This window comes from Thunnus albacares, chromosome 2 (assembly GCF_914725855.1).
Source record: "Thunnus albacares chromosome 2, fThuAlb1.1, whole genome shotgun sequence".
Classification (NCBI taxonomy): domain Eukaryota; kingdom Metazoa; phylum Chordata; class Actinopteri; order Scombriformes; family Scombridae; genus Thunnus; species Thunnus albacares.
Window position 1 is genome coordinate 16794074 of NC_058107.1, and position 22008 is coordinate 16816081.

A 22008-nucleotide genomic window follows, 5' to 3' on the forward strand; every position below is an offset into this window, starting at 1 on the left:
TTTCCGATAAATCTCCTCTCAGTTTATTCCAGTCATTTTTATTCAGCTCTGAAATGAGGAATTCATCTACTGATTGACCTACAAACACATCTCCAATTTGTATATTATAGCTATAGTAACCATACATAAATAGTGCATCACCTCATAATCTGTTTATAGACCTTTCAGTCATAAGAGTGGTCATATGGTTAATATGTCTGTGCATTAATCAATGATATAATCCAAACATATGCTCTCACACACAAATATCCAGGCTCATTACAATCTCTACATCCATCAGCATCTACATCAACAGCACAACAGAGCTGCATTTTTTTTTTTTTTTTTTGGCACGATACCTGCAGCAGTCCATGGAGAGATGCTGGAGACATGCAGGCCTACAGTTTAAGGGTAAAGAGGATGAGCAGCCTTTCAGAGAGCCCTGCAATTTAATCATCAATCACACATGTTGTTGTTTTCTGTCAAGACTGAACGGATCCGTGCGCAAATGGGTGGTGGGGTGGTGGTGGGGGGGTTTAGGGATTTCTCATTGTGTTGAACTCGCAGCATACAGAAAAACAACTCCGAGGCTCAAAACGCCACCTCGCGGTTACTAAAGCCTCTAAACTGAGCTGCAGTATCACCTGTTGAACAGCACTGTAACTCCTGAGCCCTACTTTCAACAAGCAATGAACGACTGCGTTCCTTTTAATCCCCTCTTTTATTTCAGTTTGATCAATTACAAGGTGCACATCAGTTCATTAATATATTTTCCATATGATGGGCGTTGAATTTGCAGTAGTGTTTAATATGTGTGTGTATGTAGGTCGACTATTGTTGGTACAGTACCAATGGATGAAACGTGCGTTTGATTAAAATTTAACCCTGACAGAAACATTTCAAACCAAAGAATTATGAATCTCATTTCAAGCAAGCATATTATACTTATTATATATATAATTGCAAGACTGAATCAATTGGCTACAAATAATTTGATTACACCATTTATTAGCCTACAACTAGATATTTAGTTTTTCTCCTAAACATAGACATACGTTTGTTTACTACTACCATACTATACAGCTCTAAGCAGTTGACGGTGACAGCTCAACAAAGTTGTTCAATACAGATGTTTTTGTTTTAAGATGAATGCTTCCCTCTAGAGTTTAAAACTTGTCATTACATGTGGAAAACAGTTATTTTTGTGGTTTTATCTGTCTTGATAAACGACTTTTTCATCTGAATATATTTTTTAAAGGATTTCTCAGAATGTGAGATGGTTATGTTTTCAATTTTATATAAAAAAAAAGTGATATACATTTCGCACAGTGTGATCTAGTGTAGATTTAAACTCTTATTTTGAAATCGTCACCTGGATGTTTATAGTCCCTCAGAGTCGAAAGTAACCAGCAGAAGCAAAGTTCAGCTCTGAATGTCTTTTCCTGTTTTTACAGCAGCTAATCGTCAAATTTGTTGGCTGCCAAGATGAAAGCGTTGGCTTTGATTTTTCTCTTTCAAATTTATGGTGGAGGTTTGTGCCAAAATGGAACTAGACCTAACATAGTGATGGTGATGAGTGATGCATTTGTAAGTATGAATGAAGTTCTGTACTACCATAATATCTTGTTTATTAGGTTAAAGCTGCATGAGAGAACAGGCTTACAGATCAAACAGCATACACAGATTATTCATTTCTCATATAAATTCTTTGCTTGATTATGTGTCGGGGAAAATGTCTTGTTTCTGCAGGATGGGCGGTTGACCTTTGATCCTGGTAGCAAAGTTGTGCAGCTGCCATACATAAACTACCTCAGACAGCTCGGTACCACTTTCCTCAGTGCCTACACCAACTCTCCCATCTGCTGCCCCTCAAGAGCAGGCAAGTGAGAAATTTAAGCAGAAAGTAATCTTTTCTCTACTCCTACTCTAAACCCTTATCCTTCAACAGTGACTACCCAACTATAAAGGTATTTGGAAAATATTCAAAGGGAAATATGGAATAATAAATATGACTTTACAAATCTTTGCTCCCAGCAATGTGGAGTGGTCAATTTGTTCACCTCACTCAGTCGTGGAACAACTACAAGTGCCTCGATGCGAATGCAACAACATGGATGGATTTACTGGAGAAGAATGGATATCACACAAAGATGATGGGCAAGCTGGACTACACCTCAGGGAGTCACTCTGTCAGGTAAGTAGTCTCAGATAAGAAAACACCTTTACTTGACCTCAATAACCAAACTCACATGAACACAACACTCGCACACAATACACACAAACAATTTTTTAGTGACCTACTATATGAGTAATAAGCAACAACAGACTGTGTATGTGGGCAGCTATTTTCCAGAACAATGTGAATCATCTTTTTTGGATGCTTGTTTCACATGTTTCTTTCCACTTCCCTTTTTTTCCCCCCTCCCTGCCTGCATTTTGTTGGCATTTGTGTGTGTTTGTGCTATTACTGCAGTAATCGAGTTGAGGCCTGGACACGAGATGTTCAGTTCCTCTTGCGCCAAGAGGGCCGGCCTGTGACGCAACTTGTTGGGAACATGTCAACAAAAAGGATCAAGAAAGAAGACTGGGGACACACAGATATGGCTACTAAGTGGATCCACGAGAGAGCTGCATCCCCACACCAGCCCTTTGCTCTTTACCTTGGTCTCAATTTACCCCACACCTACAGAACTGAATCCCTGGGGCCCACCGCAGGAGGATCCACCTTCCTTACCTCACCATACTGGCTAAAAAAGGCATGTTTTTCTTCCTCTGTTTCTTGAATGCTCTCTCTCTCTCCCTCTCTCAGTGTTGTTGCAGAACTACGTTTTATTTCTTGATAGAAATCACTGTGAAATCACAACTCTGTATATTTTACTCTCACAGGTTTCTTCTGATCTCATCTCAGTTCCTAAATGGCTCCCCATGGCTGCCATGCACCCTGTTGACTACTACTCCACCTTCACCAAAAACTGCAGTGGTGATTTTACTGAGGAGGAAGTCAAAAGAATTCGGGCCTTCTATTATTCCATGTGTGCCGAGGCAGATGCCATGCTGGGTTAGTTGATAGCGGTAAATTCACCAAGTACAGGTCTCATTAAGCAGGTGTTAGCTCAGAACAAATCATGTTTCCATGATAACTAATATCACAAACCAAACCTGCAAGGAGCAGTTTTTGTTCAGGTTTACAGACCAAATATGTAATGTATGAGGGAACCAATCAGCCGTGAAGAACTTGAGTCAACATTCCTACAGGATCCCAACATGGCCAAAAATATCACATTCACATCGAAACACTGAGGAGCACATAGTGACAGATTATTATGTCTGGAATAGGACTATAGTAAATGTTTGCAGTTCAACCAGTGCACCACTCAGCATATAAAGCAGGGCTTAGCAGTGCAGGTAATAGCACATCGTTAGACTTGAGTAGTATCAGTAATAAATACAATTGAAAAAGCTAATTGCACTGAAGTTCTTTAGTAGAATGTATGTTGGGTCAGTGCAGCAATTGGCTCAGTTGCTCTTATTCTGCTTTTACAGTCCTCGAGATAACAAGGCAGCTTTGTGAGTATTAAATGCTTTATATAGGCACAATGATGTGAGAGTATCATAAGAAGTGCTGTAATGATAAATACTGATCAACTTTTGACTTAAAAAAATATTCCTCACACAAGAGGAGAACACAAATGTCAGTGCTGTGTTCCACTACATGATACAGAACATGTTAAAACATACATAATACATACATACATAATTTATCTAGTTGATAGAGTTGTTATAGTTAAACTTACTTAGTGAGATAAAGTCTAGATTATGGCCAGCATTGAGATCCTGTTATGTTTACCATCACTTTATCGTTTTGTTGCTGTTGTAAATAATAACACATTTTTCACAGCAGCAGGCCTATACTCACTCTGTGTCTCCCACTCTTTCTCTCTCACTAGGCCAGGTCATTTCAGCACTGAGAGAAACCGGCCTGCTTAACAACACTGTTGTGATCTTTACGGCTGACCACGGGGAGCTGGCCATGGAGCACCGGCAGTTCTACAAGATGTCCATGTTTGAGGGTAGTTCCCATGTTCCCCTGCTCATCATGGGGCCTGGGCTGATGTCTGGCCTGCAGGTCAACCAGCTTGTGTCTTTGGTTGATCTCTATCCTACTGTACTGGGTGAGGAAGTGGACAGAAAATAGGATTGCAATGTCTGTTGATGAGTATGAGTCATAAAGGGTAGATATATATACCTCTAATTGGTGTTTAGAGCTTTAGACTGTTTGTTTACAATCTGTGAAAGCAACAGAATAATATATCTTTTAGATTTTGTTTGTTGTATTTCAATTTCATGTAAGACACTCGTGTAAATTCTGAATCTTATATTATTTTGCAGACATTGCTGGTATTTCACCTGTAAGTAATCTCAGCGGCCACTCGCTCCTTCCTCTGTTATCCAAGTCCAAGAGGCAACGTCCAGACTGGGTTCTGAGTGAATATCATGGTTGTAATGTCAACGCCTCAACATACATGCTGAGAAGTGGCAAGTGGAAATACATCGCCTATGCAGATGGTCAAAGTGTCCACCCACAGCTTTTTGGTGAGTTCATAGCTTCAGAAACTAAACTGCAATCACTCAAATTAACTGCTCCTATTCGTTCATGAAGAAAAAAGCAATCATAAAGCTCTGGTTCACTTTGATTTTTCTCTTTTGCAGACCTAACACTGGACAAGGAAGAACTCCACAATGTGGTACACAAATTCCCAGATGTGCAGGAGCATCTGGACAAACTATTGCGTAGCATTGTAGACTATCCAAAAGTCTCTACAGCTGTCCATCTCTACAATAAAAAAGTTTTTGGTGCCTGGCGCCAAAGTCAGGGGAAAAACTACAGCCAGGTCATCGCTAACCTCAGGTGGCATGTGGATTGGCAAAAAGATGCATTAGCTAATGAGAGAGCTATTGACAAGTGGCTCTATGGCTCTTTGTGATATTTTTACTGTAATAATGATGGATAACTTTAAATTGTCTGTTTTTTAAAGTGCTGGACACTTACTGTTTTACACAACTGCACAGACTTTCATTTGGACGTAGATTAAATATGACCCTCTTGTATTTTAAGTATTTTGATTCCTACATTCAATCGTTTTGTTAAAATTGTGTTCACTTGTATTGCCGTATTTGAGTTACTATGTGGAGTTATGGGGTAACACCTACAAAAGTACCCTACAGCCAGTATGCATACTACAAAAAAGAGCCATAAGGATAGTAAACAATTTAGGATATAGCGAATACACCAAAACGCTGTTTTTAAAGACATATACCTTGATGTTCGTGGATCTGGTAGAATTTAACACAGCACAAATAATGTAAAAAGGTACCAGGTAATATACAAAAAAATGTTCTTCAACAGAGAGGGGAGTTATAATTTGAGAGGAGAGTTTCATTTAAAGAAACTCTGTGTTCACCCCACTATGAAGAGTATGTGTATTTCAATCTGTGGGGTGAATTTGTGGAATGGTCTGAATGTGGAGCTAAAATAAATTACAAACATAAATCAGTTCAAGAAGATATACAAAAAAAAATATTTTGAAAAAGTATATGAATGAGGAAGCATTGTGTTAAACTTTTATTTTATTGACACCAAGTGGATATTTGGGTTGTACATAAAATTGTGATAGTTGTTTATAAATTATATATATGAGTTTTTATCTTTTTAAAATTTTATTTACATTTTTATTTTATTTACATGTTCGCAATAAAAAATAGACTAATATTAAAACAGCCTGCCTTCTTCAGTGGTGGAAAGCAACTCAAGTTACTCAAGTAGTGCACTCAAATAAAATTTTGAGCTATTTGTAATACAGCATTTCCATTTTATTCTTCTTTATACACTCCTCTACCTTTCAGAAGCACATATATTTTTTACTCCACCACATTCATTGCCTCTAATGAAGTATTATTGTAGTTTGGTATTTAAAGTAAATGATCTCAACACTGTATTTCTGGCTTTTTTTCTGTCTGAGCTCACTCAAATGGACCAAACTGTAAACTAACCTTATTTTGAAAAGGCGTGGCTGCTTCTCGAGCATTTCCGGGTCATCGACAACAGCAACAGAGGAAAACACAATATTACATCGGGGACTCTGTTAGGAAAGACATCGTGGAAAGTATGCAGTCTTCTAATTAATTAATTACTTAAGAGTAACAGGAATAATAGAGAAAATTTAGTTGTTTTTTTCTGCCAATCTACTATCCCCCACTCCACTCCAGTAGGTGGCGGTAATGCGCCTATAAGCTGGTTTGCAAACCGCCATTAAACACAAGGAAGAAGAAGCAGCAGCAGCAGAGCAAGTTGTCAACGTAAACAGTGGGTGGCTCCAACTTTTGTACATATGTCCAGAGCCTACTGTGTTAACTGCAAGACAAACGTACTCAGCTACCTTTAAAAAAAGTTTCTATTCTATTTCTAAAGGTTTGAAACGAATTGTCATAGAAAACTGACCTGGTTTAGAGGCTCCAACAAGCTAACAGTTAGCTAATGCTAAATATGTTAGTCAGTTAGTTAGTCAACACCTCTAACAATTAATTTAGCGTAAGGTTGTACTCTTTCTACCTAAGTTTCCTGTCATCATCATCGTCGCTTCTCAGTAAGACTAGCAAAACCTTTGCAACTTAAGTCAAGCATACAAGCTAGCATTAGTAAGCTCATACGTCATTCAAATGCTTGGTAGCTTGTAAACTGGTTTAGCAATATGGGCAGTTATGATGTGTCAATATCTCTTTTTCTTCTTATCACTCAGATCATCTCAGGATGTCTAATAAAGAAGTGAAAGCCGCTCTGAAAAGTGCCAGAGAGGCCATAAAAAACAAAGAATTCAAAGAGGCTTTGAAACACTGCAAGGTAAGGTATCTCATTTTCAGATGCTGATGAAAGTGAGGTATTTCTGTTCTACAGTATGTTGATATGCATCTGTTTAACAAAACAAATCAGGATACTACAACCACAGAGATGTTGCACAGCTGACTTTGCTCTCTTCAATGTGTTTTTCAGGCTGTTTTGAAAATTGAGAAGAACAATTATAATGCATGGGTGTTTATTGGCTTGGCAGCCAGTGAACTTGAGCAACCAGAACAGTCACAGACAGCCTACAAGAAGGCAGTGGAGCTGGAGCCTGAGCAGCTACTGGCATGGCAGGTAATATGGGAAATGTAGTGGTCAGTGCTTGCTGGTACTTAAATTATAAATGGGTGCCACTGCAGAGTGGCGCTCAATACTTAAAAAATGTGTCCATCTTTACTGAGGATGTTGCATGTTATACTAAATTTCTCCCCAGGTCCAGTAATTATGTAACAAATCAGTAATGCATTGGTGTTTTAGGGCTTGGCAAATCTTTATGAGAAGACTGATCAGTGGGATTTCAAAGTTGAGCTACCTAACATCTATCAGAAGCTTGTTGAGCTGTATGCAAGGTAAGATACAGAGAGACTTCCTTAGAACATGTCTCTTAAAATTAAGTTATGATGATTTTTGTAGTATTTGCTTTTGCCCACCCCCTACCATTTTTAACGAACTGTTGTAGTTTTGGCTAGTTTTGTGATGTTATTGATTCTCATTATATTCTCCATTCACAGCTCTGATAAAAACAAATGTTATGAGGTGATCAAAAAGCTGTCAGAAATCTACCAGTCTGACAAAGAGTATTCAAAGGTATGTCATTTTTAACATGTGTAAAAGTGCATGAGTTCAGTGTACTTTTTTCACACATTTTAAAGCATTTGTATATGTGCACCTAGTTGGCGCAAGTTTGGCAGCAGCTCATTCAACTGAAGGAGGAAGAGGCTGTGGACAAGAAAGAGTTATTGCAGCTATGGCAACAGATGACCCATCTCCTGTCAGACTGCCTTAATGAGGAGGAGCAAGACAATGAAACTCAAAACCATGTAAGTCTTCACCCAGTATCTATGTGTACTGAGTAATATACAGGGTTTCCTTTCATGCTTAGACACTCTGTGAAACCTAAGAGTCCATCACTAATAATCTCCTAGCTCAAAAAGCCTACAGTAGGTTTGCCTTACATTGTGGTGGTCATAAAATTCAGTTTTTCCCACATGACTGAAGAATGTAATAATAGTCTTTCTTTATGCTGCCTGACTGTTGGTCTCTTTTTGTATTTCTGTTTATCAGTTAATCACAGCATTTGAGAAGGCCATGGTTCTCATGGATCCTGTACCAGGAGAAGAACACAGGAAGGCCTCAGCTGACTATGTCAAATGTCTTTCTAAAGTAAGTTCATCTTCTCTGATGTTTGTATCCCCTCTCACCGTAGATACAATGCTCATACAGTATTAAAAATAGGCGTTTTTTTTCCCCTAAATAGACTGATTATTATGATTCTGCTTTTGTTGTAGCTTCCACACGAAGAAGCAAAAATGAAAGAGGCATGTGAGTCCATGCTGTCCCTCTACCCCAACCAAAGTTATCCTCTGGAAATCCTTTGTTCTCACTACCTCAAAACAGGTAAGAGTTGAGTTGTCTTGCTCATTAAGTTTACAATTTAAGTACACAGATATTGATTTACAGTTTTTATGAAGTGCCACTCTCAGACATTGAGGGAAATATTTTGCCTTTGCAGAATGTGTGTCAGAAAATGGCAGATGCAATCTTAGTACATGCTATGTTTTCATTTGAAGGTCTCCAGAATGAGGACACAGTCAGCTGTTTTTCCCGGCTCCTTGACCTGGCCCCTAACAGTGGGTTAGGTCACTTGGGTCTGGGCACCAAAGCACTCCAAGAGGGCAGATATAAAGATGCAATTAAGGACCTTGCACAAGGTTAGTTTGCACATGAACAATTAATGCATTCTGCTCTTAGTGTAAAAGGTGCCATAAGACTTTATACTGAGGCATACAATTCATGACAATCACTGTAATATGGTTTGGAAGTTGGGATTTATACTAACAGCTGTTGATCTGTCTTTTTTAATCTATTAGGGTTGAAGAAAATGAGCTCCAGTACAGGATGGTACAACTTGGCTCAGGCTCAGTTCAAACTGCACAGATACTCAGACAGTGCTATATCATGCTCCCAAGGTATTTTTTTTGTCTTCTGTATATCACTGTAGTCATCCAGATGATCTCACACCAGCATTTTAATTACTGATCCAGAATCAGCTAATCCAAAGAATATGACAAATCACACTACATCAAGAATTCATTAAAAAAACAACAAAGGGATTTGTGATTGAAACAATGATGTTAACCACCATCTTTAAAGGGCAGCTGGGTTTTTTTTCCCTGAAGCAGATACTGAACTTCAGTGTGTGTCTGCTTGTGTTCGATTAGGTTTGACAGCGTGTGTGTCTGGAGACACGGAGCTGAGGGTCAGAATGCTAAAGCTGAGGCTAGAGGCTTTAGTCAGGAGTGGAGGGGAGAAGGCTGCAGATCAGGCTTTGGAGACATTTACACAGGTAATCAGTGATATGTCTGCTCACAGATCCAAACAGACACATTTACTGATACTTTTATCTGTTTATCCAGCATGTTGTATGTACTTTATATTTAAATGTTCTGCGAAATTCAGCAGTTGAAAGTGATTTGTTTTTTTTTTTCTAATTCTTTAGTATGGAGATGTAGTTGTAATGATGGACATACATTTGTAGTGCTACAGAATGTCAAAGGAAATGTCATGTCTATCTTTGTTTGGTTTTTTTTGTTTTTTTTTTATAGATCCCCAATGCTGACAAAGACCCAGTCCTAGTTGCCCTTAAAGGACGTGCATACCTTAACAAAGGACAGGTCGATCAAGCACTTAAGGTAACGTGCTTTTCACCTATTGAATTCTGTGAAAGTCTGTAAAAATGTCACATTTATGATATGATACCATAAGAAACAGTATTGTAGCAAATAAATAATTAAGAACATATGCGACGTCTGATATGATTCCAGGGTGAGATGAATATCTGTCTTGTATTAGATCAAAGATAGATTGGTGCAAACGAAACTACTACATCTTCCATAGGTGTCATCAGAGCTGTTGGCCTCTAATCCAAACCTGGCCCAGGGGTTGGCCCTGAGAGGACTGACACACTTAGCTGAAGGCCAGCAGCAGCAGGCAGAACAGAGGTAACAAACTGTGTGTCTCTTTTTGCATGTTTTTTTTTCCATCCATCCACATTAAATCTAGGTAAAACAGTCCACGGTTTGGGTTCTACATTGAACTTTTCCTTCTTGCTCTTTTGTGGTCTAGTTTCCTAAAGGCAGCAGGCCAAAGTTCAGACTGTGGAGAGTATTATTTCTTGCTGGGACGACTCTACTGGGACATGGGAGAAGAAACTCGTAAAGACCGTGGCAAAGCCCATACACACTTGCTCAAGGTTAGCACAAATATATTGATTTTATTTTTTTCATTAGATAAGGAAGGTAAACTGTGTTTCACAACACTATATATCCATTATAAAAACTCATTTATTCTCCGAAATATTGATGGTCTGCTCTATGACAGATAAGTGTTGAAGGACTTAACTTTCAGAATGTCACAGTATGTAACTTATCGCCAGTTGTCAAGTGTAATGTTAAAAGGCATCTTAGGGTCAAAGCTTCATTTGTCCATTTCAGGCTGCAAAGTTAGACCCACACCTTGGTTGTGTATTCCGCTACCTTGGACATTATTATCGGGAGGTGGGAAATGACCATGGCCGGGCACGAGGCTGTTATAAGAAAGCCTTCGACTTGGACAATGATGATGCTGAGTCTGGAGCTGCCTCAGTGGATCTCAGCATGGCTCATGACGATATGGTAAGTAGGTTCAGTGGCAAAAAAAAGCCATAATGTACATAGCTGTCAAGTGTGATGTTGACACTTTATGGTAAAGTGTTTTCTTACAGATGTCTCTCTTTTGTCTGTAACCTTCCCATGCTCTTCCCCTCCTTGTCCTCTCTTTTTATCCTCCTCTTCTTCTCCTCTAAATGCTACAGGACACTGCCTTAGCAATACTTCAGTCTGTGATAGAGAAGGCCACTCCCGGCTCTGCTAAATGGGCCTGGATGAGACGAGGGCTTTACTACCTGAAGGTTGGGCAGCATCAACAGGCTATCGCTGAGTAAGATTTTCAAATCTGAGACAGTAAAATGTATTACCTTAGTCTTTGTCATTTTTAACATCATCATAGGTCTTTTACTTATATAAGCATTTCTGATCATGTATTTTATATTGATAGTCTGCAGGCAGCCCTGAGAGCAGACCCTGAGGACTGGGTGTGTTGGGAGTGTTTAGGTGAGGCCTACCTAAACCGCCGGAGTTTCACAGCAGCTCTGAAGGCCTTTGGTAAGGCCCATCAGCTTCAGCCCTCCTCCATCTATAGTGTCTATCAGGCTGCTGCAATCAAACAGACCCTGGGCAAGTTCAAAGAGGCGGTTGCAGAGTACTTGCAGATCACAGCACAGCAGGACTATGTTCCTGCTCTTAAAGGTACGTGTTTGTGTCATTACATCTGACGCTTGCTTGTCACGTGGTATAATGTTATACCTTTTACTGTGTATCTGTCTTTTCTCTGAACCTCGACATTCAATTAAATTTGTATGATCTGTTCAGGTCTTGGGGAGTGCCAGCTCTCTCTGGCAAAAAGTTTAATGGAGGACTGCAGAGATGGGGGAGCCATTGACCTCATTCAGCAAGCCATACAGAACCTCTTCAAGTAATGAGTAGAAGTTTGTTTAACATGCAAATGTGGAAATATTAATGCTTTGTTTGAATTTATTAAACTACACAATCAGATAGATGGTTTCTCCCATTTCATCCACCTATCTTTTCATATTTCTGTGCTCTTCAGAGCTGTAGAGCTGCGTCCGGACCTCTCCTGTTTGTGGAAGCTGCTGGGAGATGCCTGCACTGCAGTCAGCACAGTGTCTCCAAACAGAGTCCAGGTTCAAGTGCCAGCCCCACTGGCTGGTATAGACCCCCACACCCAGAACAACATGCTGAATCAGACCCAGACACTCAAAGTTGGTGAGAGGTATGAGCACAAACAGGCATGGATATTTTCAGAGCTGTCTATATATATATCGCTACTCGGTTAAATCCTCAATCTTTAACATCGGTGAGAGAACATTTTTTGACTTGACACTGCTGTTAAGAAGTTTACACTAAATGGTTGAATTGGCATAATTGTCTGATTGTTGCTCTTGGGTGCAAAGCCTGCCTTTACTGTCTTTCATTATAATCCAAATACTGAACATTAAGTGCATGTTTTTGTCTACAGGTGCTACGCTCGTGCTTTGAAGCTAATGCCTGAGGTCCCCAGTCTTTGGTATGACCTTGGACTCAACTATTACCACCAGGCTAGCCTATTCTGCCCTACAGAGGGAGATCAGAACTCCCCATCTCTGCTCCTAGAGAAAGCCCAGCAGGTAACTCACAGAATCCTGCACAACAACAGCTTTGGCATGGTTTGTTCCCAGAAGTGTTCTTTTAAGAGATTTTTCTCCGCTTTTCAGTGTTTGAAAAAGGCAATCATGATGGACAGTGGGAATCATACCTACTGGAATTCCCTGGGAGTCATTTCCATGAGCAAAGGTATGCTACCTCGCTTTTAAACAGTAAATAATGGGGGATTACCCCACCTGGTGGACAGATTGCACATCTCCCACCAATATGTAATTGGTAAAAATAAAACCCACATGATTGTTGTCTAACTGAATTAATTTATTCTGTGTATATTTAAGCATATTATTGTGAAATGAAAATGTTCCACATATATTTTTAGAGCAAAAGCTTGAACTGTATTTTACTCACATTTCTTATGCCAGCCCACTGTAATGATATGAATAAATAAAGTCAGCAATTAATAGAAAGTTGTAATATTTTATCAGCTTAAAGAAGATTTCAGTTATTTTACATTCCCTCTTTTTTATATCTTCAGTTAGATTGAAAAGGGCCATCCATTGTAGCAATAGCTCACTAGTCAGAGTGCTGCAATACGCATCATACTGCTCAATGAGAATGATGGCCTCTCAACCATAAATTACTTTCATCTTGCTGCAAGAAATACTCAAGTTATTACTCTTGGTGAAATACACATTCATTTATTAGACAGACAGAAAATGCATATCCTAATTATGTACGCAGATGTGACTTTTTTGTCAGATTGGTTGGAGATATAGTTAACATTCATTTAACTGACATCTTCTTTATCAAGTTATCACTGTTAATAATTGTAGTTAAGTATTTTGTGTCAGTGTCAGAGGAATTAATGCCATTTTGTCTTGTCATTTTCTTTCTGTCACATCAGGTCTTAAAAACTTTGCCCTGGCTCAACATTGCTTCATCAAGTCCATACAAGTTGAACCAAGTGTATGTACTGCACATTTTTTCAGGTGATGAATGGGGTTCCCAGAAAATATGCTGATGTTTTTATAGACTTTTTCATATTTCATTATAGAATGTTGTTGCCTGGACCAACCTTGGTACCCTGTATTTGAAGAAGGACAATATAGAGGTGTGTGTGATCAGTTTTTATATATATTATTCTTGTTTCTATCATAGTTGGCGGATACTTTCTTTGTTAAAGTCTGGTTTTATTTTCTTAGCTTGCACATGAGGCCTTTAAGATTGCCCAGTCCTTGGAACCGCTGTATGTCAACTGCTGGATCGGACAGGTACTCAACCCACCTTTCACAGAACTTTATTTAACAAAGACATCATAAAACAATGTTATAAGGTCACTTTGATGCCATATTGTCAAGGTAATGGACACTGCAATAATTCAGTGTTCAGGGGTTAAGGCGTCTTTATAACAAACACATTTTTGTCCCATATATGCATATACATATGACACAACTTATGTTCAAATCTGACCAACAAGGAAAATAATTTGGTAAGATAACCAAGATAGTTTGATTGACTTGGCACAATACAAGTGTTCCACTATGGTAAGGAATTTGAGAGAGATCTGGTAATACAAGGATTTAAAGTTAAGAAATACTACGTTCTAGGCCAGAATTTGATTTATTACAGTTGATTAGTATGTATATAATTATAGAGCACAAGGTTTGTTAGACCTCTTCATCTTTGTCTGTCTAAGTAATGGTTTTATATCTTTGTCTTCTCACCAGGCGCTGATAGCAGAGAGAGTGGGAAGCTATGACACCATGGATCTTTTCAGGCACACCACTGAACTCAACACACATGTGCGTGACCTCCCAAATGCACTTTCCTTTGTAATACCCACTCATTAGCCGGCTAATTACAGTTTAATCTCTGCATCACCTTTCTTACTCTGTTGAATTTTCAGTTCTAAGCCTTTTGCTACTACTAGTAAGGAATTAGACATGATACCTCTATGAAAAAAATGGCTTTTTTCCCCTGCCTTGTCAGACTCATTCTTTGCCTTTCTCTCCCTCTTCATCTACATCTCTCTATCACTCACCTCCCCCTGGCAGATGGAGGGAGTGAAAGGTTATGCCTACTGGGTGTGTTCCACCCTGCTGGATAAGAGCAACAGAGACTCTGAACTGTACCGCTACAACATAGTCCAGATGAATGCCATCTCTGCTGCTCAGGTGGCACTCAGCAAGTACACAGGTACAGAATCTATGCGTATGTTTATGTACATGCATAGCAGTCCACACATCCTTGATGGTATTTGGATCATGTGTTAGGGACAGATCTTGTGTGACATGTAGTTTTTTTTTTTTTTTTTTTGCATCTTTCTCAGAGAGGATCCAGTCTGATCCGGATGCCTTCATTATGCTGGGTTACCTGAATGAGCATCTGCAGCTGAAGAGACAGGCCTTACAGGCTTACCAAAGGTGTCTGAATTATACTCATTGACTCTGTAGACTCACAGAAAGAGGCATTTTACTAAAAATACATGAAAGATGTACTGCTGTTTCATCTATAAGAAACCCAATAAGTTACCTAATGTTTGTTTACTATTCAGCCTTGTATGTATTTAATCTGAACTCTTTTTTCCTCAGAGCTGTTGTATTGCTTCAGTCGATGTCCTCCACAGAAGAACTGGCTTTTGCTCTTGGCAGCTATGGCCGTGCTTTGTGGTAACAAACAGCTGTCTCATTATCATTTTCCTTAAACAGTTTTGGCAAAACTAAGAAATCCACCGATACTGATTAATCCAGTAATGAACAGATTATTCCAGTAATGAACACATTCCAGTAATGAACACATAATTAGCATGCCTCAAAACCCCCAAATGTCAGACTTCCTTCTGTTGTATGTCATGTTATATTCCTCACAGCACCTCTTGCCAGTGGGAGGAAGCGGTGCAAGTTTATAATTCCACACCGCTGCAGGAGCTCAGTGATCTGGCTGGGCTGGCTCTGGCTTACTGCAGGGCAGGACTCATCCCAGAGAGCATCAATGGTGAGCAGAGCCACACTCAAATCAGAGATAGTATATGCATGCACATGCCCGAGTGGCTGCGAATAAACTGTTTTGTATGTGTCCTTTAGCCTACGAGCGTGCCCTGGCTGTGGCTGCCAGTGAAAAGGAGAAGGCTTATATCTTAACAGCTCTGGCCTTGCTCCAGCACAGGCAGGGTAACCTAGACTCAGCCAAGACTCTGCTGTTTAAGTGGTGAGTTCTAATGCCCATGACAAAAAATTACATATACTTTACATTAACGCTAACCTGTGTTCAAAGCATGTTGTACGATTTTAGATTGAACTTAGAAATCAAGTAAAGACCGATTAGTGTCTTTTCCTGACCAGTCCTGTCTCAACTTGCAAAGACCTGACGCTTACTAGAGATAGATAAACCACATTTATTTAATTATTTCATTTATTTGTTAAAGTTGTTATTGTTGCAGTTAGGGACTGTTTTGAAAATTGTGAAATTTTGTTCACAAGCAGTCATGCCAGAATATCAAACCTGCAAGACAAGCAATTAGAAAAAGAGAAAGACTTCCTTAAACCAATGGTAGTTTATTATTGCATCAAAAAGATTGAGGTCGCTTATGCTGTTTGACACCAAAATGTCATGTCTTAGAAGTTGGAGCTTCCCAAAATCATTACAGCATAATGATAATGTGGTGATGATGCTTCTATTGTTCTTGCTTGACAGCTAAATGTATTTGTCTGTTTGCCTTCTGTCGCCACAGCTCAATGTTAAAGGAGCCAATCTCGGAGTCTCTGCTGTGTTTATGTGCCCTTGGATTGGTCCACAGTGATACTACGCTAGCCACTGCTGCCCTGACTGAGCTGCTAAAGCAAGGCTCAGCCTCTGGCAGTGTTATAGAGCAGCGATGTCTACTCACCTGCACCTTACTGGCCCTGCAGGGCAACTACAGTGCGGTGCAAAGAGAGGCTTCCAGAGCGGTACACAGGTAAGCTGTCAAAATCAGTACTTAACTGACACAAAATAATTTATTTTCTATGCATACATTGTCTTGTGATCAATTTTAAAAACAAAGTCTGTGGTTTGGCAGGGAACATTATTGATCTGCAGTATTCAATGAAAATCTAATGACAGCTGACAAATAACCACACAAGTATCTGCAAGGTTACACTTTATGCTGTTTTGTTCACACATTGGTCTAATAAATGCTGGATGTCTTATTTACAGCAATCCGGGTAACTCATCTTTGTGGGCTCTGCTGTCCAGAGTGGTACCTCAGTACTACCCCAGGAAGGCAAATGTTAGTCTGTATATATATATATATATGCACACACACCCCAGAAAATGTATTATACTGACACACACATTTAACTGAACAACCTCACCTAGTCGTGCTGTAGTGCTGCTGGACAGTTCCAGTGGAAGTGCTCATGGTTTTGTCTGCTGTTTATTTCAGGGTGGAGCGATGGCTGGCCATGTTGCCTGTCTCTCCAGTATGACCCAAGGAAAGGTAAAATAGTGGCTGTATATTTACAATATGTTGAAATGGCTTAGTGTGTCATCTGTTGTTATTATTAATAATTAAATGTCAACAGCTAAAAAAGTCATTACAATTCTTAGTGTTTGTAAAATAAACTGAGCTGATCTGACTTGTGTGCCTGCAGAGGGCGTTGTTGTACAGTGGAGTGAACCAGCTGGCTAGTGGGAGGCACTCTGGAGAAGACAAGCACAGGAATGCACTTAAGACTATGCAGAGAGCTGTGCTGCTCTGTCCTGGTAGATATACACAAACACACTGAACTACCTCACATACAAACTTATTTTTTACAATGCAATCTTGAAGACTGCAGACAGGATTGGGCAATTTCACTTATGTAATTATCTAATTTAGGTGAAATAGTGTGAAGTAAAATAATGTTTATGGGATTCCTCTGTGAGAACCTTTCTTCCAGATAACGGTGTCCCTCATAAATACAGTAAAATGAATTTTTACAGCTTTGTCAGATGAGCATAAAGCTAGTCGGTCTGGTCTGAGTCTCACCTCTCCTTTACTTTCAGATGATCCAGCAACATGGGCAGGATTAATGGCTGCCTGTCACACAGAAAACACTTCCTGTTATCTCTCTGGCTCTGCTCCTTGCAGACAAGGACTGGAACAAACCCTAATGTCAGTTGTTTCTGAGAAAGGTGTGTGTGCACTTGGTTCTGTGGTGGTTTTTACTAGGTTCACTATTTTGTGTTTGAGTATACAACTGACATGCCTCTGTATCCCAGTACGTACTGTGGAGGAGATAGAGCGCCCTCTAGCCCAGTCTCTGGAGGGCTGGGTACTACAACAGGCAGTGGCTGGTCTCATGTTTGGGGGACAGTTAGAGCAGGCAGAAGCTCTTTGCTCACAGGTGGGATATGATCACACACACACTTCATGTACTTTATTGGAGGAATGACTTATTCTAGAGAGATATTAACATGAATGATGCAGAATAATCTATACTAAGTAATAAAGTGAAAGAATATAAGTCATCCCTCCCTTTCAACGTTGTGTTTCTTATGGTCTGCCTGCTTTGCCCCAGGTGCTGAATGTTTCTCCAGAGCACCCAGCAGTGATGCTGTTGCTGAGACAAGTGCAGTGTCAGCGCCTGCTTGTGGCAAATGATGGTGGTACTGTCCTTCCAGACTCTGTGCTGGAGCAGCTCAGCAACACTGTGATGATGAACCCCACCAACCTTGGGGCATGGCATGTAAGTGGATACTCCATCATAAGAAATACTGGACAGTAGCGCTTTAATTTCAAGCTCCAGTTGTTTAATGGTTCAAAATTTTAAATGTAAATATGTAGCAAAAACAACCAACAAAAACAAACTCTGCTACATTGTGGGGCTTGAAAATATTGTAATATATTATAATGAATGTATATTATAATTAACTTATTATTTTTTACTATTAGTTTTTAGCATTTTTTATTATATTCGTGAGCCGGATGCAACTTAATTTTGTTCTGCTGTGCAGTTGTCCTGTGTATATTCTGGATGACAGTAAAGTTAATCTTAGATCTTGATGGTCTCGTTCTTGAGTGATCACTCATTTAAATGCTGAGATCATGTTGTATAGATAAAGTGGTTTTCTTTTCCTAACCACAAACAGACACGTCTTCTTCCTTCCACTGAGACATTAACGTAATGAAGAGCATTTCTGTGCCCTGCTTGAGACCTCCGATAACTGCACTTAACATCAGATAGCTGCAAGCAGCAGGGGTGAAGCAGCAGAGAAGCCATGTTATCTCTTTTAAGCCTTGAACATTTTGGCAGACTGTAGCTTAACTTGGTTAATGGCAACAAATGTTACAATATTAATTGTGGAGATAGAAACGTGTATTAATATCACAATGTCATAGTCAGTTCTGTATCAACACAGATTACATTATTCCTGAATTATCATACAGTCAACAATTTCATGTAATGACAGAAAATCATTATCCATTCCATCTTTATAGGTCCTTATATAATGGACAAAATTTAGAATTTTTTGTTGCTGCCAAAAATAAAGTCGAAATTTGGGTTTGTTTTTGTTATTATAAGAATATTGTATTGAGAAGTCATTGTATTATATATTCAGTCTTGTATTTTTGTACCAATAGCTTTATATTTGCTTCAATTTAATATATAGGCCGTGGATTATTTTCCAGTGATTATCAGATCAAAGCTCATGAATGATTTAATGTGTTCTTGTATTCTTCACATCTCCTAACCTTTCCTTATCTCACATTGGCTTTAACAATCTCCTCTATGCTCGTCTTGTTTCACTTCTCTTATTTCCTCTCCCTCCCATCCCCCTGTAATTCTCTCATCCTTGCTTGTCCTATTGCTCTCTTACTCTCCTTCTCTCAGTGGCTGGCAGATGTGTATCGTAGCCAGGGCCTGCTTGTTCAGGCGGTCATGGCTTATAGACGGAGTCTGCAAATTGCCTCACAGCTTGGCCTGCACAGCAGCCAAGTAGCGAGCCTGCTTCGACTAGCTCTACTAGCCCTAGGACCCTGTATGGTGAGTTTTTATATAGGATGTAACATGCATCCACACCCAAAATATTCATGATTAGGTTAATTTAGTACAGCATTTACAGCACAATGATCACAGATCTTTATGCTACAATACTGTGGCCACAAATATGCATATTTTAGACATTACAAATGTAATGTTATTGCTGGATAGAGATTAAAATTAGCACTGTGTAAGGCTGAGAACGCAGCTTTTCTTTTGTCCTACAAGTAATGATGATTATTAGCTGTCTAAACTGATGACAGGCTCTCTATAGGAACACGCGGGGTACATTTACATATTAGTAGAGACACACACTCACTACAGCAATGTGATGATTTCAAACTGCATAGCAGCCTAAGGCAGCCTCTCTCTACATCACCTTCACAGAAACACGGTAGAAGAGATGAGAGATGGGTGACTATCGCTTCTCGCTGAGAATTGTAGGATCAGCAGTCAAGGCCAAGTGGAAATACAAACAAGACAAGAAACTGCTTTTGTAATTCAGCTGATTCAAGCAGATGTGCTTTAGTTCCACTGCTCAAAGAACAGAAAATCCAATAGTAACACACCTGGTTTGGAGCTACTGCTCTCACTGTAATCAGTTAAACAGTTAGCACAGACTAGTCAGGTGTTTATTTACCTTTTTAGAAAACTGCAATGTACTGTCAAAACATGAAAGTAGATGTTTTTTTTTAAATACCTGCACCATCTCTTTGTCATTGCAAGTTTAGGAGATGAATAAATGTTTGGTGTAAGGTTCTCCCAGCTAGTTTTATCCTTAACCCAGTGTGCTTCTGACCTGTCAGGCGGGTGTCCCAGGAAATGACTGGAAGGACCTAGTACTAGAAGCCACTACAGAGGTCTTGAAGCTGGGCTCATCCCCCATGGCCCTCCTCTTCCAGGCACTGCTCCAGTATGTTGTCAAGATGACCGCGAGGTAGGTGCTTCTCACTGTACTCTGTTTCCACTGCTGCAGGTGTGCGTGTTGCTTTGCATAAATATGAAAATGATTTTATCCCATTGGCTACGTGCAGTTAAGCATCTAATATGATCAAATAAATCACGAGGTTCTTGTAACTTCAGATTTATGCATCCATCTGTCTTTTCAAGATGTTCGTACTTTTGGAACTACTGAGCAATTTACAAAGCAAAGTTTCCTTGTCCTGACATAATAGCCTTCTGTCACTACCTAACAGGCCTGCCAGGAGGCTTAATTAGAGTGCAGCATTCACTTGAGAGCTGATGAGAACAAATATGCCAATCATGAACTGGCTAAATTCCTTGAGAGATGCTGCGGGAAGTCCCCTGCGCCAAGCATAATTGCAGTATCAAGAGGCCATGTCATGTTAGACACGGTTTTCTTTATATATAGGAAAACAGAAAGAATAGTTACAGAAAGGGTTTCAACCCAGACCAACAAGTGTACTATACAATCCCACATGGCACATTCATGCACAGCTAACTTCATCTAAACAACAAACCAGATCTGCAGCCTTCGAATTCTGTACATTTTCAAGAGCAAATAAGTATAGCTGTCATTGACATCAACACAGGCAGCACAAAAAGGAATAAACATGACTTGTCACTTGATCATGTCCTCTCATCTCATACAGTTTCTACTCATAAATGTAGACAATGTTTTTTATTATCAAAAAACAGGTCTCATTTTATACCTTTTTCCCATTTCTGTGCATGTCCTCTGCAGGGACACCAGGCGATTGTTGGAGAAGGTGGTATATGTCCCCTCTCGAGACTTCCCAGTGACTGTGGTGCAGGTGGCCAGCTGGTACCTTCTCAGACACCTGCACGCCAAAAATGATGACGAGCTGATAAATGTGAGCACACAGCTGTCTCATACTGTACCTACACTGTTTCCAACCATGACTTGAAGCACATGAATACAGAAATTGCAACTAGTCACTCTTAAGTTGTTATTTCTGTACTGTTTGTTTAATTTGATCGAAACTTGAACATACATTTATTCTCTCCTCTGTTTTGCAGGTCCTTTTGGAGCATGCCAAAAAGCGTGGAGATCAAAGATTGCTGGAGTTTAATTCACTGCTTGTCTCTTCATCCTGAATGTTGCAAGTCTAAAATGAAATCTTTCTAAAATCATGTAGCTATGGGTGTATCCAGCAGCTCAACCCACCTCTAATTTAGCTTCATCTCTTCATTAATATGGAATCATAGCAAACTGGACATTATTATATAATATATATGAACTTTATTGGCTTTACATGATTCTTTGGCATTAAATGATTCAGCTGTAAGGAAATCTAATCAATTCAGTAAATCACAATCATGAGTGTAATATTTCAAAATGTAAATCGTATAAAATAATTCAGGCTGGAATAAAGTCATTTTGCTCAATACATAAAGATTGTCTCATCTTGATTGCACATAATCCTAATAACATACTGATCAGAGAATATAAAGCTAATACAGCAGAAACGTAAATGCCGTATCTACAGTACTTCAATTCATACAAACAACACAGATACTTAAGGCATGTTCAGCAGTAATATGTCACATGTTGCACCAAAGATTGAAACTGAGTCCCTTTTCCAAAGATTGATTTCACCCTGAGTTTTTTTCCCTCGTCCACATGGATCCTGGTTCCATCTGTGCATAAAAACTCCCATTTTTT

General features: G+C 39.4%; 2 protein-coding genes across 3 annotated transcripts; both read left to right on the forward strand.

The window, feature by feature from the left end:
• Positions 1–1338: 1338 nt before the first annotated feature.
• arsk (arylsulfatase family, member K) lies at positions 1339–5989 on the forward strand. Its single transcript, XM_044369241.1, has 8 exons — positions 1339–1566; positions 1729–1858; positions 2014–2173; positions 2453–2735; positions 2866–3037; positions 3927–4151; positions 4369–4572; positions 4690–5989. The coding sequence occupies exons 1-8, from the start codon at positions 1465–1467 to the stop codon at positions 4962–4964; spliced, it is 1551 nt and encodes a 516-aa protein (XP_044225176.1). The 5' UTR covers positions 1339–1464; the 3' UTR covers positions 4965–5989.
• Positions 5990–6056: 67 nt separating this feature from the next.
• Positions 6057–21992, forward strand: ttc37 (tetratricopeptide repeat domain 37). 2 transcript variants are annotated; one of them, XM_044369149.1, is made up of 42 exons: positions 6057–6143; positions 6247–6343; positions 6777–6877; positions 7028–7171; positions 7355–7446; positions 7609–7684; positions 7771–7917; positions 8162–8260; positions 8386–8494; positions 8668–8808; positions 8968–9066; positions 9319–9443; positions 9703–9789; positions 9995–10098; positions 10223–10349; positions 10591–10770; positions 10950–11074; positions 11192–11442; positions 11566–11668; positions 11804–11986; positions 12233–12380; positions 12468–12546; positions 13262–13323; positions 13412–13468; positions 13560–13628; positions 14085–14159; positions 14412–14553; positions 14687–14780; positions 14949–15026; positions 15227–15351; positions 15441–15564; positions 16088–16312; positions 16552–16624; positions 16781–16834; positions 16989–17100; positions 17383–17511; positions 17599–17723; positions 17898–18065; positions 19212–19364; positions 20168–20298; positions 21067–21196; positions 21363–21992. In XM_044369149.1, exons 3-42 carry the CDS (start codon positions 6788–6790, stop codon positions 21438–21440), a joined length of 4713 nt encoding a protein of 1570 aa, XP_044225084.1. In that variant the 5' UTR covers positions 6057–6143; positions 6247–6343; positions 6777–6787; the 3' UTR covers positions 21441–21992. The 2 variants fall into 2 exon arrangements, with proteins under 2 accessions (XP_044225084.1, XP_044225092.1); XM_044369157.1 differs by lacking the exons at positions 6057–6143; positions 6247–6343 and adding an exon at positions 6439–6623.
• Positions 21993–22008: the final 16 nt, after the last annotated feature.

Excerpts from the sequence above, each read along its gene's own strand:
- arsk (XM_044369241.1), top strand. The coding sequence starts at position 1,465 with ATGAAAGCGTTGGCTTTGATTTTTCTCTTTCAAATTTATGGTGGAGGT. Across the intron at positions 1,859-2,013 it reads CTGCTGCCCCTCAAGAGCAG|CAATGTGGAGTGGTCAATTT; the intron begins GCAAGTGAGAAA and ends CTTTGCTCCCAG. Across the intron at positions 4,573-4,689 it reads TGTCCACCCACAGCTTTTTG|ACCTAACACTGGACAAGGAA; the intron begins GTGAGTTCATAG and ends TCTCTTTTGCAG.
- ttc37 (XM_044369149.1), top strand. The coding sequence starts at position 6,788 with ATGTCTAATAAAGAAGTGAAAGCCGCTCTGAAAAGTGCCAGAGAGGCC. Across the intron at positions 7,918-8,161 it reads ACAATGAAACTCAAAACCAT|TTAATCACAGCATTTGAGAA; the intron begins GTAAGTCTTCAC and ends TCTGTTTATCAG. Across the intron at positions 17,101-17,382 it reads AGCTGTGCTGCTCTGTCCTG|ATGATCCAGCAACATGGGCA; the intron begins GTAGATATACAC and ends CTTTACTTTCAG.